The following is an 18241-nucleotide window of genomic DNA, read 5'->3' as shown; positions in this document are numbered from 1 at the left end:
TGCTATCGTTCTTGCTTGACCCAATCTCACCCCCATTTTCAATGTTTTAGACATCGTACCGAAAAAAATGATTTTTTTTGTGGGAAAATCAAACAGATTCCGGAAAATACCTGTGATATGTAATGAAAAGATTTTCAACATTCTACTAATACAACGATAGAGGCTAGAGTACATGCGTGATACTTTGTACAGGAGAAATTTAATGTTGTAAATTTTATCTAGTTTCAACATGCAAGTTTATTGATGTAGTAAACAAAAACTACTCACCCCCTAGACCCATTGTCACCCCCATCGACGGTATTAAATTGCTTTTTATTTTTCTTAAATCATCTTTTCTTGGGCCAAAAAAGAAGTGGGACCTTTTTTTTTCAACATTTTTTTTATTAATGCAAATTGATTTTCTTTTTCTTTGAGTAAAACTCTTTTTTTATCAAAATTTCGTAAGTGCAACTTTAAAGGAATATCAAAAATAAAATATCAAAAAATATTTAAGTGTGTTAACTTTAATTTGAACCAAATCAATGAGAGAAATTCGAAAACTGGTAGGGTGGGCACTTTATTTTGCCTATCAGTGTAAGAGGTGCATGAAATCGGATTTGTGTTTAAGGACTATTTACATAATTTACAACTATGTACAAACGTAACAATAATTAATTTTTTAACCACATAATAATACTTGTTTTTAATTATGAATCGTGGTTTACGGCTAACCAGCCGAGTGGAAGTTTAACAACTACCGAAAGCTAAACATTATATATATATATATATATATATATATATATATATATATATATATATATATATATATATATATATATATATATATATATATATATATATATATATATATATATATATATATATATATATATATATATATTGCAATTGGATTAAATGGACAAATTGATGTGAAGATTTGCGAAAAAGTTACACGTCTTCTCAGTGAGAATCGAACTCACGACTCCCTGATCTCTAGTTAGGGCGCGTCACCACTACGCTATGAGAGGACCCATGAACGCAGAAGTTAACCTGAATTCGATTTCAGCTCAATAATCACGTGGTCCTCTTTCACAAAGTGCACCTATTTCGGAAGAATTAGATGCCCATCCAAACACAACGCTTTCTATATATATCCAATGCCTAGCCCGAGAGCGCATTGTTTTTTATGTATGGAAATAGCACACTACACTAGCCAGCAACTGCGCTGGCTGAGGTTTCTATTGTGTGGGCTTCCAATGGGTCGCGACGTTCTCAAACGACTCATGGCGTAGTGGTAACGCGCCCTAACTAGAGATCAGGGAGTCGTGAGTTCGATTCTCACTGAGAAGACGTGTAACTTTTTCGCAAAACTTCACATCAATTTGTCCATTTAATCCAATTGCAAAATATATGTAATGTTTAGCTTTCGGTAGTTGTCACAAAATAATATTTATTTATATTTTCTAAGGTGCAGTGCAGGTGAATTAAAATAATATGAAATTAGGTTTGTTTCGAAAATGTATACTAATCTTGAAACAACAACACTAATAATTTACTGAACTTTGGTGAGAATTGTGTATCAAACAATTAGAAATGATTCAAATATGACCTGTCCACTTTTGAAAATAGTTCATCTCAAATGTGTCTTTGGTCCTTTTTTAAGCTAATTTCATTGAGATTTAGCATGGATCTAGATATGTGGGCCAGTATACTGACAAAAAATTATTTGAATCCGTTAAGTATTCGCTGAGCGGTGAGGGCTTTAGTATTTTTGCTTTCACTCAGGCCTATATTGGTGAAACTTATACCTAACCTTCACACACAGTACACAAACACATTAATTGACATTATTTTTTTTATTTTGACAATCCTTTCATTCGATAAGGTACTATAATAAATATAAATAATAGATCCATGCGATATTCAAGTCGATCACTCGCCACTGAAGAAGTCTTTAAGTCGCAGATGAAATCGGCCTATCTGTCAAGATAAGCAATACATATTAGAGTTTAAAGGTATTTGCTCGCCTTTCTAGTGATTTTAGTATTTTATTTTTTGCAAAAAGTGAAGTGTTAAAGTTCAATTAGTAGTTTTTAACATACTCTAATAATCCCTCCCCTAAAGGAGATTTGGCAAAAATGTATGGTCCCGGAATGTACACGGATGACTCATATATCATTTGAACGATCTAAATGAGACAAGAAAAAGTTAATATGGGGTAAAAAATATTCGTCGTGGGAGAAAAAAGTTATGTGTGCTGGAATTATGTAAAAATGGGTATGTTTTGGACAGTTTTTCATTCAATAATATTTGCTTGCGCAAATGTTATGATTTCGCGCGTATGGATGTGCTCATGCATGTTTTTATTTTGATTGTATATATTTCAAAATGTAGTGATTTGACACAGATTTCAGGAGGTTTTGCGTTGCTTCAATGTGATTACTTAAAATATACGTAGATAATAATAAAGATATAGGTATGAGCTTTCGACAAAAACGTCACTTTAGGTAACAGTTGGACACAAATATCAAATCGTATTATCCTATTTCAGTGTTTTAGCAATATGTTTATATAAACCGTAAAACGACGGAAGGAAGGAATTTCCAGACTATATCCGTTTTAATATTACAGTGGTTGCGTTGTTGTATTCTGTACTAAACTGCTAGAAATACCTCGCTTGTCGTACACAGCTGTAGCGTGCTGTTTCTAGCAGTGGAAATCCACGCGACAGTTACCACACTTCTATCTTTGATATCAATACATCATAATATCGTGCTATTGCTACTCAGAGAAGGAGATGATTTGAACTGGAAGTAACTATAGTGTGACTGTTTGCTGTGAACAAACTGTCAATGATCCGAACAGAACAACTTCAGTTTGCTATCAATGTCAGCTCCACTGGCGGTGCCTGAGCACATGTGAAAACTGCTGAAAACAGCTTTAATCGTGATGAACGTCATGCAAAAACATGAGATCGGATGGTGGACGATCATCGAAAGAATGTGCAGGTTGAGGATCATCGGTCGATCAACGGCATTGATGATGACAAAGACGCAGCTGGTACGCAAGTAGGATTGCCACTCAAGCTTCCACGTCATGATCATTATAGGGATTCTAACACCAAGATGAGAAATTGAGATGTACGATTGAGAAGATCAGTGCTCTCCAACTGGCGAACATGGATGTCCTACGCTTGATTGTTTAGCCGCCTCCAAGAATATGGTCATTCGTAGAACTCACTTGTTCACACGTGTTTTTATGCTGATGATGTTGTTCATTGAGATAGAGCTGTGGTGGTTTTATTGATCTCTTTGCAATGTCCGTTCTTGTGAAATATGTACTTTAGTGAAAACATTTACAGTCAGTTCATTTATAAGACACCTCACACTTTTCTTTCACCACTGTTCCCCAAGTGTTTTTCATCGAATAAGGGTGACTTTTTTATTTTAATACAAGTCGTAATATTACCTTATTGCGAACAAAAATATAGTATAAGTTTGTTAAAAACCCATAAGGAATTATGATTAGTATAATGTGGGTAGCTGGGTCTGATAAATTACCTTACTGAATATACATATGTATTTTATAACGATTTTCAGTGTTATTACGGTCTTACATTACCATGTAATGTTTTCATCTCTGAATCAAAGTCCTAATTCACTTCTTTAAAACATATAGTGAAATTTTTAGAAGTGAAGATTATCGTATGGATACAGAAAAAATATTTGTTTAATTTTTAATCGATAAAAATATAGCAAACAAGTATTAAAATACATAGAAAACCCATCTCAAACTATGCGGAATAACTTTTTTCTCCCACGACAGATATTTTTGACCCCATACCAACTTTTTCTTGTCTCACTTAGATCTTTCAAATGACGTATGAGTCATCTGTGTACATTTCGGGCCCAGATTTGCCCAATCTCCTTTAATATTTTAAAAAAGTGTAGTGACAGAAACAGTCAATAACTCAAAAACAAAGTTTTCAAAAACAAACATTTTCAAAGTAAATAGTGATGCTTGAGACAAACACGTTTTACGCAGTGTTTTTACAATCTCCATTTTCGTATAATTAATTGAAGCGTGTTCTTCCAGGTCTTCAGGTCAGGTTTTGATGTTTTCACTCCAAAGTTGAAGGGGAAAATAAAATTCAGGTCGCATGTAATCAGATACTGTGACAAAATATGTTTAACCTGCAAAATTAGAGAAAGATTTAGTGCACCGCGTAAAACCATGGGGGAGATCCCCTAGTATCGGACAGCACCTAATATCGGACACCGTCTACAAATAGAGAAATCATGGTCCACTCAAGATGGTGTATCAGAAGAAAGAAAGCTATTATAGAGAGGAATGATTGCGTTGAATAACAAATCCTTGGAATATACACGCTTTTTTATTAAATCCGAGATGTTGACGACTTATTCAATAATTTGGAACACGTTTTTGTCTTATGCACCATAATACCACTATTTACTTAATTAATGGTTGCTGAATCCATTGTCGTTTTCTAAAATATCATTAAATTCAAGTTTGCCAGCTTGTATGGCAATTTATTTGCTTAATTTGCCACATAATGCGAACTTCATGTGTGTAACAATAATTTTTTATAAAATTCACAATACTTTCGATGCTTAAAAGTTAATTTGTGATGTATATGTAAAGTATTGTATTTTGCCAAATAAGAAAAACGAACAGTATGGAGACTGCAAACATGTTAAGAAAATTAATTTAATCTAAATTTAATCGTACAATTTTTAAGCAAATTGTATCTAAAATGGAAGCTAAAGTCCTAAATTTGGCGAGCATTTCCAGATCATGTCCTGTATTGGGTGCCACCTTTTAATATTGGTCAATATGGCACTGAATTACATCATCAAAATGCAATGCCAAAATTCAGATTTATATTGTAGAATTTATGTTTGTACGCTATAAAAACAATAATCTTCTTCTTTTTGGCACTACATCCTCACTGGAACAGAGCCTGTTTCTCAGCCTAGTGTTTTATGAGCACTTTGAACCTAGACACCTTCAGCATGGCATTGCGTTGTAGCCGTTGACTCTAACCACTCGGTTAAGGAAGGCACACAAACACGATAATATTTATCAAAAATATGCACCAAGACAGTATAAAATAAATAGTTTTTTTAATTGCGAATTTAGCGGCTAGGTGTACGGTACTGGGGGATCTCCCCCTATTACTATCCATAGTTAGGTACGGTATGCAAGGTATTCGGAAAAAGGATAGTTACACTTTTCATATCTTTCATTTCTCGCACCTGTTTTCACTAAGGGCGAAACATTTATTTTTCTTTTATTTCATAAACTTCCATCCCCTTTTTGTCAACCTAAAAAAGGCTTAATCATATTCACAATTTTCTTAAAAGTTTTCTCTTCGTTCTCTCCAACGGTATTCGAACGATTCTCCACTGAATCACTACGTTCTGAATCTTCACTGGTATCCGGTTCCAAGCATTCAAAGGTTGGCACTGTTGCAGCGGATTTGTTAAACGGCACCATTTCAATCTTCTGTATGGCGTCAGCCACACCAATAGGCTCAGCCAACGCAGCTCCAACAAGGGTTGACACCATCAAGAGCACGGTTATTCGTTTCGAAAAACTACAGCAGCCAGGGGAAGACTTCCAGTTCCGGGTGTTGCTGTTGAAGCGTGAATCCATCTCGTCGGTAGGTTTTATCGAAGTTTACTAAATTTGTTCGCCTTGCGCTAGGAACTATTTATGGATTTCCTGATACAATGTTCCTTCTGTGTGCTCCAGTTCTTATTGTTAAGTCGTTAGGTACAATGTAACGTTAAGCAGAAGAGTGCATTCCTCTAAGTAGATGCAAATTTTCCATATTTGTCAACAGATTATGCAGTTGGACAAATCTATAGTGGAATGTTGCTCGAGATTTGACTTTGAAAAGAGAAATGCTAACGTCATTGATCTCGGCACACTTTCTTTAGTGAAGAAAGCTGAGCAGTTATGTAGCGTGAATTGCAAAGCTGAGTAATATAAAAATATGTACCTGCACCAGAATGCTGATGAAAATGTACTGCAATCTATCAAACTTGGGTATTGTACTAACCAAAGAACAGAATGTAGTACTAGATGTGGTACACAAACTATTATAACTAAATAACTATGTCTTTATTTCAACTTTAGTATTTTCTCACTCTAATTCGAGGTACAATTATTTTGCTCTAGTCTATCTAACATCACTGGTGAATAAATATGTTGAAAGTAGAGTGAAGTAAGTTCATTTTTCAAATTATAATCTTGGGCCCCTAACTTAAGACTTCTCGTAATCGGTTTGAAGGTTCTGCAATCTGCAACATATGAATTCAATAGATGGCATAAACGGTGGTTTCTTGGAGGGATTTTTTTAGGGTCTCTATCCCACATTATTAGTAAATTAGTCAAGCTTTTTAGGGTGAGAAGATGTAAATAAACATTTTTGTCGTGATGTAATTCATGGACATGGGTTCAATACGTAGACATTTTCATCACAGTCATTATAAAGTTAGCACAAGTTAAACTACGACTATTCATTTCGTCCTTAAACGCTAACAGTTGGCGCCAGCGGCAAAAAAGTGCAGGCAACAACCTTTCGAACATTCAGTTTCTCGCACTGGCCGCCGAGTGTCGATAATATTGTTTGTATTCCACCCACTGATCGCGCTACGCTGGATTCTCAAATTTCTCAAACTTTCAACACAAGCGCATGGAAGAATGGTAGTCGGAGAACTGTCAAATTGATGTTTGAAATCATAACTTCTCGAAAACTTATTCAAATAGTCTCAAGTCAGAAAAGTGAACAAATTTACTTTATCGATCCTACGTGTTTTGCAGACGAAATTCCACAAGTTCCGCACTCATCCAACTAGATTTTTCACTTTTAGAACGTTTAATTTCGAAAATAAAAAACAGCGAAAGTAAGAATTTCAATTTTCGCAATTCAACTGCTATTTTCACCGCTCCGTTGTATGGAGAGACAAAGTGACTTAAACACGAATCAAAACAAAACACTACTTGAGCCGATTTTACACTGCTAGAAAACCATCGAAAGTAACTGAATGAAACGGCTTATCATTTTGTTATTACTATTTTTGTGGGAAATAATAGAAACTACCTAGTTTTTGAACGCGAGCTGATTGTATGCCAAATTTAAGCGATGTACACGGCGAAAAAATGTAAAAAAGGTGATTCGTTTCAAAACGGTTTAAAAAGACAGGTTGTGATTCTTCATAATTAATTTTCTCAAAACCGTATGAAAATTACTTATGTCGATTTGAAGAAGTAATCGAGACTTCAATATGATTCTAGTAAGGCCTGTACTCGAAAGAAATGCACCATCTTTATCCGTGTGTATCTTTTATGTCTGGGGGTAAAAATTGATGAAAATCTTGGTATAACTAGATTGGAGTGTATTGTTTACATGTGCAAAATTTCATAACAATCGGTTGAGTGATTATTGAGATGGCATCGAAACAAGAAGAAAATCGCCTGAAAATTTTGCGCGTCGTCAAGGAAAATCCGACTGCGAGCCTGAGATGGATCGGAAGACAACTGGGAATCACCCATACAACTGTCTCTCGGGTGGTAATATCTTTTAAGGAGTCCCAGATGACCAAGCGGACTGGAAGTGGAAAAAAAACGAAGACAGCTGACCCTGTGAAGGTCCAGAATGTGTTGGTTTATTTCAAGCGTATTCCGAACGTTTCGATTCGCGACGCGGCTCTGAAGGCCAAGTGTTCATCCTGGTCCCATAGCTCTTCGCGGTCGAAGGTATCATAGGCCGCTTCGAAATCGATGAATAGGTGGTGCGTAGGGACTTGATATTTGGAGGATCTGCCGCAACATAAGATTTGGTCTGTCGTCGATCGCCCGTCCGCAAAACCGGCTTGATAACTTCCCACAAATCTGCTTGCCAGTGGCGATAGACGGTGGAAGATGATCTGGGAAAGCACTTTATAGGCTGCGTTAAGAATAGTGATCGCTCGATAGTTCTCACATTCTAACTTGTCAGCCCTTTTGTATATTGGGTATATTACTCCCTCCTTCCATTCCTCCGGTAACAAACAAGTAGCAGACAAGTAGCCAATCTGCCTGGGCCCATTTTGATAAGTTCCGCTCCAATACCATCCTTTCCAGCTGCTTTGTTGATCTTGAGCTGTTTGATAGCATCCTTAACTTCACCTATTGTGGGAGTTGGCACGTCTCCCTCATCCGCCGTACTGATGAAGCCATTCCTCCTGCTGCCTTGGTCTTCCTCCTCTGCGCTATTCAGGTTTTCATCGTAGTGCTGCAGGCTGCTTCCACCTTTCAATCACCTCAAGTCCGTCAAGATACCTCCATCCTTATCCCGGCACATCAATCTCTTCGCACTCCAACTCTTCCAGGCCGTTCCGTCGATTTCCTTCCACATACCCATTGGCACCTTCCGCTGCGTTGTTAATGGCTGCTTTGACACTACTCCAGCAGTCCTCAAGAGGGGTTCGGTGAGCTCTCCCTCTTCCGACAAGGCTTTGCGCGTAATCAGTTGCGACTTCGGGTAGCTTGAGTCGCTTCAGATTGTACCGTGGAGGGCGTCGGTACCGAGTGTTGTTCGCAACGGAAAGTCTTTAGCGCACTTTAACCGCCATAAGGTAGTGGTCCGAATCGATTTTTGTGCCGCGATAGGTTCTGACGTCGATAATGTCCGAGAAGTGTCTTCCATCAATCAAAACGTGGGCGATTTGCGATGCAGTCTGTTGGGGTGATCTCCAGGTGTATCGATACGGGAGACTGTGCTGGAAGTAGGTACTACGTATGGCCATGTTCTTGGAGGTGGCGTAATCAATCAGTCTAAGGCCGTTTTCGTTCGTAAGCTGGTGAGCGCTGAACTTCCCTATAATCGATCTAAATTCCTCCTCCTTGCCAACCCGAGTGTTGAGATCCCCGATAACGATTTTGACATCATGGCTTGCGCAGCTGTCGTATTCACGTTCCAGCTGCGCGTAGAAAGCGTCTCTCTGGTCATCGTCACTTGCTAGGTGAGGGCTGTGCACGTTGATTATGATGATATTGAAGAAACTGCCTTTGATCCTCAATTTGCACATTTTGTTGTCGATTGGTCACCACCCAATCACGCGCCTCTGCATTTCACCCATCACGACAAAAGCTGTTTCCAGCTCATGTCTGTTGCCGCAGCTCTGGTAGATGGTAACCATCCCTATACGTATGTACCATCGACCCTATCCAGCAAACCTCCTACAGCGCTACGATGTCGAACTTGCGGACCCTCAATAATTCGGAAAGAATGCGGGTACTTCCCAAGAAATTGAGAGACTTACAGTTCCAAGATCCGAGTTTCCAATCGTTAGTCCGTTTTCGATGCCTGGGTCTATGCCGATTGTTCCGGTTCGAATTTACATTGTATGCTACTTGTACTGATGATTTTTACGGCTGGATTGTTAGGCCTGCACCAACCCCCTGTCTCACCGGAGGTCCATCGTGCACAGCACTGTTAAGAGTCCCACGCTGGCACTAGGACGATGATCAGCCGCTCCTAACATGGAGAACAGACGCTGTTTTGAGCCGCCCCTAACATGAAGAACAGATGCTCTGATAAGGTGCACTCTCAGAAGAGAGGAGCCCCCCTTCCCTCTCAGCATACGACCGAGGTCCCACCGGGGGGGTTTGTTACCCGATCTTCCTCGTACCCCAGGCGGCACCACGGGGAGGTAGGGATAGGAGTTACTTGACAAGAGGCTAACGACCACTAATGGGGTCTATTTTATACCTGCAGGTACGCAAAGTACCAATGGTACGCCTTGTCCAGTCATTTACCACCCAATGCAATGTAAAAACCATATTAAAATAAGATTGTCGTCACTTATTTCTACTCAATGAATCTACTTGTCATTTTCCTCATAGTTATATTCCCTACGTCGTATATGATAACAATGTGTCTAGCTTACTAATAGTAAGAGTGGCTACGAATCATTCTGGTTAGCAAAATGCAAACTGATCGTTGCCAATAGTAATAATGTCCACTTCGAATAGATTGATTATTTGAAATGGGCATCAATGCTATCAACGACGTTGGATCACATCCGAGATATTAGTGCGTCTAAGCCAGATAAATTATGACACGGCTTTAAGCAAAAATGCCAAAATGTGATACCATCACCACAGGTTACGCCTTTGGTTTCCATCTTATGGGCTAGCGAAATTTGGGGCAAGTGTGCCATAGGGGCAAGTGTGCCACCCCTGATTTTTGTAAAAACTACAAACTATGTTTTTTATTTGAGTTTAACAATATGTTCCCTTATAGTCCATAATACAATGGTCAAAATATGACGCAAATTGCTCTATTTTTGACGTATTTACATCGACTTTTGTGAAAACCATAAAATTTCAGTGATTTTTTATAAGATTTCGTTGTTTCTAAATAGCATGGTGAGAGGTAAATTAATAACGAATTTTTCAAACGTACTGTACATTGTGAAGCTATACAAATGTGTAAGTAATTGTGGCATTTGAACGAAAAAATATTTAGTTTTACATACACAATCCATTTTGGTTGAAATCTATACTTTTTGGGGCAAGTGTGCCAGTGCCACCTATTTGGTAAACAAAAATGGTTGGGGTGAAATTCATAAAAAAAGGTAAACATCATCAACAAAATCATGATAATGAACCAAAATAAGGCACCAGTAGTGGTTCTTGAAGTGTAGAAGAGGAATAGCGAACATTTTTGCTCCCACAATAATTTTTTTCTCCAAATATTCGATAATAACATGGTTTAAGGCTATTTTACTTAATTCCTTCAATATTTTACCTTTATTTAGTGCTGATCTAGTGTAATATTATACAGATCCTCCATAATGAAAGAGTAATTCATATATCGCATTGAATGGAGACAAAAATAACGATTTTAGTTATTCGAATTGACTAGTAGAGAGTTCCGCATGTGATGAACCTTGTTATAATGCATCCCCTCATGACGGTAAACCTGAAAATATTTTTAAAATTGTCAATTAGGTTCTGCTTTGTTAGCAATATTAACAGGAAATAATGAAAATTTCATTACAAGTAGAATTACATGAATGTTCATTCGATGGCCGTCTTGCCCCATAAGGGTGGCACACTTGCCCCATAGTTGGGGGCCCAGATAGCCGTAGCGGTAAACGCGCAGCTATTCAGCATGACCATGCTGAGGGTCGTGGGTTCGAATCCCACTGGTCGAGGATCTTTTCGTAAAGGAAATTTTCTCGATTCCCAGGGCATATAAGTATCTTCGTACCTGCCACACGATATACACATGCAAAAATGGTCAATCGGCAAAGAAAGCTCTCAGTTAATAACTGTGGAAGTGCTCATAAGAACACTAATCTGAGAAGCAGGCTTTGTCCCAGTTGGGACGTAACGCCAGAAAGAAGAAGAACTTGCCCCATAGTGTTGAAAATCAGGGTATTTTGGATGATATTTGAGGAGCTCCAAAACTAATACTTTTTGAAATTATTTTCTTTTTAAATGGCACAGTGCTTATGAAAAGATGTGGAACTAACATCGTGAGGCTAAATTTGCGGATTTTTTAAGCTTTAGACAAAGTTAGAGAACAATTTGCTTAAGGTGGCACACTTGCCCCAAATCCCGCTAATGGGTTATGCCCTTCCATCGCGGCAAGGTCGCATAACCAAGGGGAGAGATGCCATACTGATGGACACAATTGATACAAAAAATGAAATGAAATATATATAGGGGAATTTGGGGTAAAATGAACACCCTAAGCAATTTTTGAATTTTCTTCCTTATAGAGTTGTTAGATTTTTTCTAAATGGCTCAGAGTTGAAGTAGGATGTTTATTTTAAGTAATACATTGAAATATTGCGATGGAAATATAATTATATCATAATTATTAAAACATTGAAAATTTCTTCCCACAGGGTCAATGTTTAAAACATGTGGGTAAAATGATCATGTAATGGGGGTAATATAAACATATGTTGGTGGTTAAATGAACATGCATTGGGGGTAAAACGAACAACATTCGAAAATTAATCATGGATTCAACTAAAATAGTAATAGTACAGTGATTTCATATTGTTTAAATCCCTCAATTTATAATTCAGTAAATAAAAATTCATAAGTTCATCAGATAAGAGGGCATATATTTAAAATCGGTTACAAATTCAAATAAGATAAGAACAGGAATCATATTGATTTATTCGGATACAATTCATAACGCATGAATTAAAAAATGTAAATCAATTGCAGAGGTGATTTTTTTCATCCTGAGCCATCGGTTGAGTTGGAGAAACAAACACCACACAGTTCACATAAGGTGTCTATGGAGCTCTCCTGCAATCGTTGAACCTTGTTCCGTTTCTTCGGTGGTTTTCGATCCTTGTTAATCATCTTGATTGTCTTGGTTGCTTCAGCAGTGGCCAAGCTTTGACGGTAGTCCTCGGTTGTTAGCTCCACTGCCTTTTCTGATTTGCGTTTCCGTTTTGTGACTCTTCGAGTGGACAATTTCGGCAATGGCAAAATATCAGATGGCGTGACGTTGAACGACGAGTTCGGAGAAGTGCCAGAAATCGGTTCTAGGACAGCTAATGGAGGGTCAGATTTGTCCATGGAGGATTCATCAGCATTCTCCTGATTTTCTACGGATGAAGCGTCAATATCAGAAGAGATCGGGAGGGTAACCTGTTGTACAGTTGACTCATCTACCACCATCGGAGTCGTCAGAGTAATCAACGTGACCGTTTCTGGTTGATCTGTAACCTCAGATGGAGCGAAATCTTCGTTATTGAAGATTTCTCTATTATACGGCCAGATACCCGTTTTACGAAAGCCACTAATTGGTACAGTGACTGAAGCGGCTTGAAGGAACGCATCGTTCATTATTTCGGAGACATCGTTCAGACCAATCACATAATAGGATTTAAACGGCCCCATGAAAGCTAAGTCCAATGGATGTACCGTTTTGATTCAAATTACGGACAGCTTCAAATTCCGGACACTCTACTTTGTATGGGAAACATTTCACGCGAAATGTTTCAATTTTTGCTATTCAAAAGTTCTCAAATTCAAGGCTCGGTTTAGTAAACTTTTTCCATAAATATCTTTGAAAATTTATAATGCCCAACTACCTTAGATGTCTCTTTGGTGGTTTAACGATTTCGATTGATAATTTGACTGTTCCATTAATGATTATCATGAGCTGTCCGGAATTCGATTCAAAGTGTCCGGAATATGAGGCAAAAGTGAGGAAGCGACCGGAATAAGAATTATGAAAAGGCCACACATTTTGATTTATTTAAGATTATTGAAGTTGCGGAAGCGTATTCTTCACCCACCGTTCGAAAGTAAAGGGCTTCCGACGCTCGATAGTGTTAAGGAATCATACAGAATGATTTATTTTGTATGCTCTATGCTGGGTCATATTTCCCTGAGTCCTTAAGTGTCCGTAATATGAATCAAAACGGTAATTTATTATTACAGTGCGGGGGCAGCACAAGAACGGTGACAAAGTGTGAACGAGCTCTTTCAGCAAACGCCAAGTTTTTTGTGTGTGAGCTATGGCCGTCAATTATGAGAAGAGCAGGGTTCTTTTCCGATGGGTTAACATTTTCGATGAAATGATCGAACCAATCGAGAAAAATTTCACTGGTCATATACCCCGAAGGGTTGCAGTTAAATTTTGTGCCATTTGGTGCTCCCTTTTTTAGAGCGTCGTGCATGCGCACTCGGGGAAAGATCAAATCAGGTGGTAGATGTTGTCCTGTCGCGGACGGCAGTGGTAAAAACCCCTCTTTCACCAGAAGTTATTGATCTTACTTGCTTCTTCCCTTTCCTGGCGGCAATTTTGAGTTTCTTCGGTGGAACCTACGATAGTGGAAAAGTTGTTAGTTTATTAAGAAAACTATTATACATATATAAACCTACCGTGCTTATTCCGGTTCCAGCAGCATTGAAAATGCGTGATGGCGGAAACTGTTTGCTATCCAAAGTGTTCTTGAGAAGATCGTAAAAAGCATTTACGGAAACTTTGTTGAAACCCCTTGCATGGGCTGCAGATGTTGCTTCTGGTTTCCGAAACGAGAGAACTGGATTTCTTTTCAGGAAGCCATCCACCCAATTTCTTCCTGCCATCTTGAGCTTGTGGTTGAACGGGTGCGGGATATAGTTCTTCTCGGCCAACTCATATGCCAACTTTTGCATATCTTGCATACTAATTCCGTAGAAGCGGGATTCCAAATCCAGGATGTGCTGCACCAGTTCGTTCTCCTGCTCCACCGAAAATACAGCTTTCTTTGACCCTAAGCCTTTTTTCTTCAGGGGCGATGTAATCCACCTGGCCAGAGTGATTCTCGGAATCTGGTACATGATCGACGCCGACCTCACGGACATTCCGCAGTTGACGGCACGTTTAGCCGCGGCCATTTGGATGTCTGTCCATTAGCCTGGGACACGGTTATATGAAAAATTTGGATTCTCGCTCCAGTCCACTTTTTGGATTGCATTTAGGTCCCATAACAACTGTGCGAAATTTCAGCTCGATCGGAGAAACTATATTTACGCGCCAGCCGTTCAAAGTTTGTATGGGATTTACTATGGGAAAACTTACTTTTACAAAGAAAAATCGCCAGAGTTCGCCCATTAACCACTATGAAAATTCTGAATACAGACTTTGATAGGTATTTGTCGGATTGTTTCGCGGTCTTCGGCAATATTCTTCTTCGTAGGAATACCTATCGAGGCCTGTGTTCAGAATTTTTATAGAGGTCAATGGGCGACCTCTGGAATTTTTTCTTTGCAAAAGTAAGTTTTCCCATAGTAAATCTCATACAAGCTTTGAACAGCTGGCGCTAAAATATAGTTTCACCGATCGAGCTGAAATTTTGCACAGTTATTATGGGACCTAAATGCAATCCAAAAAGTGACCTGGAGCGAGAATCTAAGTTTTGTCCCACACTGCCTTTGTGTTTTTTTCCGGTAAACTCTCGGCATCTGAAATTAAACCGGTAGATATTATTCGCACTGCTTACGGTGTTCATATTACCCCCATTTCGAGTGGTTCATTTTACCCCCGAAGAACCAATATCACGAAATCGATTGTTATTGGGAATGTAGAAGATAAAAATACTTACAATTTCGTTCAGCTAATCAGGAATGCTTGAAAGATATGGTGTGCTACGCAGGTTAGTTGATTTTTGGTGATTTTCACCAATAAAAAGCTTAAATTCTGCAATCGAATATTTACATCAGGTGCGGAAACTGAAAAACCTACTTCGTTTTTGTTTATGTTTTCAGCATTTGACAGCTCCTCATTGTTCTAGGGTTGTCCAAATAGTTTTTTAGTTTGAGTATTTAGGGTGGTGCTGCATTTTGCATAGATTTTCATTATAATTACCGTAAAGCACAGTTCCCCTTCATAAGAATGTTAGTTTGGAATTGAAATACAATTTGGTTTCGTAAAGCAAAATGTACTCAAAAAAAGGGAAGGATTAATGGTAAACATGGATGCAGGATGCAGGGGAAGACTATCACAAGTACTAAAACAAATGCTCAAGGCAATTTTATAACAGTGAAATGAGACAAAATAAATATGTTGTCTAAAATATCAAAAAAAATCCAACAGATTATAATTTCCCATTAGTCTGATTTTTACTGAATGGCAATCGAACGGTTGATCGAACGGCATTTGACGATAATGTGGGATTTTGTAAAATTGTTTGTGTACTGAAAATCTTGGCAATCCCGATAATATTGTTTCTGAGGTTTGAACCTTCTCTCTGGAAAGTGACAAATCTTCATTTAAATTTTTATAGACAATAGATATGCTTGAAGACAATAGTATAAAAATAACAAAACTTTTCTGTTGGTCAATAACTATTAGGAGGCAACAGATTCGTCATCTTCATAATTGAAATTGGTTCTTGTGCCAAACCATTTCTCTTGCGGCCGTATAATTCATAATGTGTCTGATTTTCCAATTATTCCATTAACAAAAGCATGTAATACATTATGGATAAGCAAACTAGGTAAAATAACTGCTCTAAAAATGTGGGATAATTTTATGAGGATGGCGGAACATATCGCGGGACACTATCCAGCGCAGGACAAAAAGAACTGTAAGGGCTTGGCCGGCACCATTATTGATTAATAATATGAGATTTGTAAAAATGTGCACTTCGATAATAAGCGGAAAGCGGATTGAAGTGCAATTCGTATCAGTTCTGATCAATTACGGAATAGCAACCTCGGACATGTACCGTCGGTCTATGTTATGCTTTAGCACCAAATAAAGAGGATTATCCAATTCCATATTAGTTCGCATAAAAGCTAAGTCTTCGTTGACTACTTACATCTGTCGATTGTATGTTAGTTTTGACTCACTGAGCCTTGATTAGAAATTTAATTTTCAAGCGATTATCATACCATCCTGTTTATATAAAAAGTCTCAAAACTGATGAAAAATAATAAGTCCGGTTTTTTTTAACAATTACACTTACAAACACTTTATTTCAAAGCAAATTTCCGTTTTGAAGAGTTTTTTTAATCACTTGGCTTCCTCATAGAAGATCTATGGCGCATTTAATAAATACAGCACTAATCCTAATACACATGAACGCCTTACACTAAAAACATTTCCCTGTGTAATAAACCATTATCACTCAAAAAGTTCGGCTTTGCCTCCACTACACGTGACATTCTCATTGCTCGCTGCATGCTTCGCTCAGATCACCAAACCGTCGCCACTACCACTGTCGTAATAATCGTCATCTTCGGATCCGCTTCCCTCATCGCTCCACAACTTCCACCTTGACGTCATTGTAGTGGTTGAAGACGTACTACTCGTGGAAGAATCCACCGGTCCATCAATGTCGAACTCATCATCATCATCTGTCGGACCGACGGATGTTTCCGTCCCGTCGTACGGATCGGTGAAAGTCGGAGGCGATACAGTCGGTTCTTCCGGCACTGCTACCGTTGTAGTACTTGGCATCCCGTCTTTCACTTGCGTTGGAGTTCGTTTCAAGGTTTTCCCAAAGTATAGTACACCACCAATTCCGAAGCCCATGAGGACCAGGACGACTACCGAAACAATCGTTACGCAACGGTATGACCGCCGTCGGGACTGCCTTGCTCCTTCCTGTTTGAGATTCACATCCTTCACCGGTTGGTGGCTGGAGGTCGGGATAAAGGCTCCGCTACTGCTCTCGATGTCATTTTTTATAGTTACCATGCTGCTTGTGATTTAACGGGGATATCTACAACGGTTTCCCCGGTTTCGCGTGTTTGGCTTCAATAAGATGATCCAACTGGGATGCAAATTCGCGCAATACTGATTACAAGTTCGCTACCACCACCGAGCGGAGAGTTATTACGTTCGACGACCATCACGGACGATGATTAGTTCTGAGATGGTTCCGAACGGCACCGGCCTGACACGGACTACGGGCGCTTTGATTGATAATTCTGACGGGAATCAAACATCGCTTTACATTCACACTATCAACAACAATAGCGCGTCGCGCAGTTCGGTTCGAAGTAGCTCAATGAAAGCATTATCACTTTGGGGGCTAACCCTTAATGGACAGTGGCATCATTGAATTGAGTCATTTAGTTGAGAATTGAGATTATATATCGTTCCAGTTTGTTGCAGTTTTATTCGGGGAAGAATCTGGTCCATTTTATTCCTTTCACATATTAAGAGGGATGAGGCATACTTTTTTCAAGTTGAATCACTTTCTTAAAAGTAGATACACTAAATGGGGTCTTTATGGGCCCACATACCTATGTATAATTTTTACACATGCTTAGTCCAGAAGAGCTAGATTAGTAGCATATGTAAGATCAAATAGTCTAATCGTGCCAGTGCCGTAACATTATTGAATAGATCATCTTTTCGAGATGTGTTACGGGGTAAGATATTCCATATTGTACCCTTGTTGTAGCTGTTCTTTCTGTTACGGTCAGAATACCGATGCATGTTCAAAATCAGTACTGTTCAATCAGCTTTGTCGCCGAGCCCTCTTGACGGCCCACTTTTGAGAGTTTAATGGTGACACACTGTTTTCCTTAAAAAATATAAATATCGGTATCTTTTTTTTGTAAATTGATTCCGAACACACAAGGGTTAATAGAATACTTCATTCGCTGCGATGAAGAAGTAGCAGCACCATACACCACCTCGTTGCGTCTTATCATTGGTTCATTCGTCGTTATCAGAGTGCGTAATGTTTTATGCGGATTCCAACCTCCTCAC

The 18241-nt window shown here is 38.7% G+C and overlaps 1 protein-coding gene across 1 annotated transcript; it reads right to left on the bottom strand.

Annotated features, from left to right (window-relative positions):
- Positions 1-16461: 16461 nt before the first annotated feature.
- On the bottom strand, positions 16462-17489 carry LOC5576908. The gene has a single exon (XM_001662959.2). It carries the CDS (start codon positions 17216-17218, stop codon positions 16709-16711), a length of 510 nt encoding a protein of 169 aa, XP_001663009.2. The 5' UTR covers positions 17219-17489; the 3' UTR covers positions 16462-16708.
- Positions 17490-18241: the final 752 nt, after the last annotated feature.

The sequence above is a fragment of the Aedes aegypti genome, chromosome 3, assembly GCF_002204515.2.
Source record: "Aedes aegypti strain LVP_AGWG chromosome 3, AaegL5.0 Primary Assembly, whole genome shotgun sequence".
NCBI lineage: Eukaryota > Metazoa > Arthropoda > Insecta > Diptera > Culicidae > Aedes > Aedes aegypti.
The sequence above is the reverse complement of the archived record's forward strand: the minus strand, read 5'-3'. Positions and strand labels throughout refer to the sequence as shown.